The sequence below is a fragment of the Neopelma chrysocephalum genome, unplaced genomic scaffold, assembly GCF_003984885.1.
Source record: "Neopelma chrysocephalum unplaced genomic scaffold, ASM398488v2 Primary Assembly neopelma1_263, whole genome shotgun sequence".
In the NCBI taxonomy this organism is placed as follows: Eukaryota; Metazoa; Chordata; class Aves; order Passeriformes; family Pipridae; genus Neopelma; species Neopelma chrysocephalum.
Genome location: NW_020897925.1, coordinates 5967 through 7607, shown reverse-complemented (window position 1 = coordinate 7607; position 1641 = coordinate 5967). Strand labels below are relative to the sequence as shown.

At 71.4% G+C, this 1641-nt stretch overlaps 1 protein-coding gene across 1 annotated transcript in view; it reads left to right on the top strand.

The window, feature by feature from the left end:
- Positions 1–1641, top strand: part of AGAP2 (ArfGAP with GTPase domain, ankyrin repeat and PH domain 2) — a gene marked incomplete at its 5' end in the record, with an annotated part of 13162 nt that overhangs the window by 6003 nt on the left and 5518 nt on the right. Inside the window, 4 exons of the mRNA XM_027704279.1 lie at positions 737–823; positions 921–1025; positions 1118–1262; positions 1345–1628. Coding sequence (XP_027560080.1) covers positions 737–823; positions 921–1025; positions 1118–1262; positions 1345–1628 — 621 coding nt within the window. The remainder of the gene's footprint in view (positions 1–736; positions 824–920; positions 1026–1117; positions 1263–1344; positions 1629–1641) is intronic.

The window sequence follows — 1641 nt, the reverse complement described above, 5'->3', positions numbered from 1 at the left end:
GGGGGGACACGGGGGGGACACACGGTGACACCAACGGACCTGGCACGGGAGGGGCACGAGGGGGCACGGGGGGGACACACAGTGACACCCACAGGCCTGGCACAGGAGGGGCACAGGGGGGACACGGGGGGACACACAGTGACACCCGTGGGCCTGGCACGGGGGGGACATGGGGAAGGACACAGGGACACACGGTGACACCCCAGCGGGGCGGCGGCAGCAAGGGACATCTGGCATGTGAGGTGCCCCCTGGCAGGGTGGTGGCATCGGGAGGGCACACGACACCCACGGTGTCCCCTTGGCGGGGGTGACACGGAGGGACATGTGGCACCCATGGCATCCCTTGGTGAGGGTGACACAGGGGGATGTGCGGCACCCACGGTGTCCCCTTGGCAAAGGTGACACAGAGGGACGTGTGGCACCCACGGTGTCCCCTTGGTGAGGGTGACACAGGGGGACACGTGGCATTCACGGTGTCCACTGGCAGAGTAGTGGCAGCAAGGGACGTGTGGCACCCAATGAGGGTGGTGGCACTGGGGGACACGTGGCATCCACAGCGTCCCCTCGGTGCGGTGGCGGGGGCACAGTGGGACACGTGGGCACAGTGGGACACGTGGGCACCCAGCGACGGGCTCTGTGGCAGCTCGGGACCCCGGCAGCGGGGGGCACGTGGGCACCCCAGTGTCCCCGGCCGTGCCACGTGTGCCAAGGCCCGTCCCCGTCCCTGTGCCCGCAGACTCGCCGCGGCAGCGACTCGGAGAAGCGCAGCCTGGACAGTCGTGGCGAGGCCACCGGCAGCGGCCGCGCCATCCCCATCAAACAGGTGGGTGGTGGCCCCGGCGAGGGACACCGGGGGGGTACCAGTGTCCCCCGAGTGTCCCCTCATGGTCCCCTGTCCCCTCACGGCCCCCTGTCCCCAGAGCTTCCTGCTCAAGCGCAGCGGCAACTCCCTGAACAAGGAGTGGAAGAAGAAGTACGTGACCCTGTCCAGCAACGGGCTCCTCTTCTACCACCCCACCATCAACGTGAGTGTCCCCCGGCCCCACGCGGCCCCCCGGGGTGTGGGGCGGCCCCCGGGGTGTGGGGCGCCCCGTGTGACCCCCCCGGTGCCCCCCAGGACTACATCCACAGCACGCACGGCAAGGAGATGGACCTGCTCCGCACCACGGTCAAGGTGCCCGGCAAGCGCCCGCCCAGGGCCATCTCGGCCTGTGGCCCCTCCGCCAGCATCAACGGGCTGGTGCGGGACCCCGAGCCGGGGGGTGAGTGCCGGGGGGGCACCGGGGGCGGGGGGACACCGGGGAGACCCCGGGTCACTGTCTGTGTCCCCCCCCCCACACACAGGTGGTGTCCCCTCCGTGGGGCTGAGCCTCCCCCCCGAGCCGGGGCTGAAGGTGGTGGGCAAGGGCGAGCGGTCGCTGCAGCGCTGCGCCTCGGCCTCCAGCGCCAAGCTCATCCCCTCAGGTCAGTGCCACGGCACCGGCATGGGCACGGGCACGCCTGGGGGCACGGCCACCTCCCGGGGCACGGGCAGGGACCGGCCTGGGGTGGCCTCGCTGGGCGCGGTGGCTCCTGAGGAGCTCAAGGACCTGCTGGTTGTGGTGGCCCTGGTGGCCACGATGACCCTGGTGGGTTTGGTGA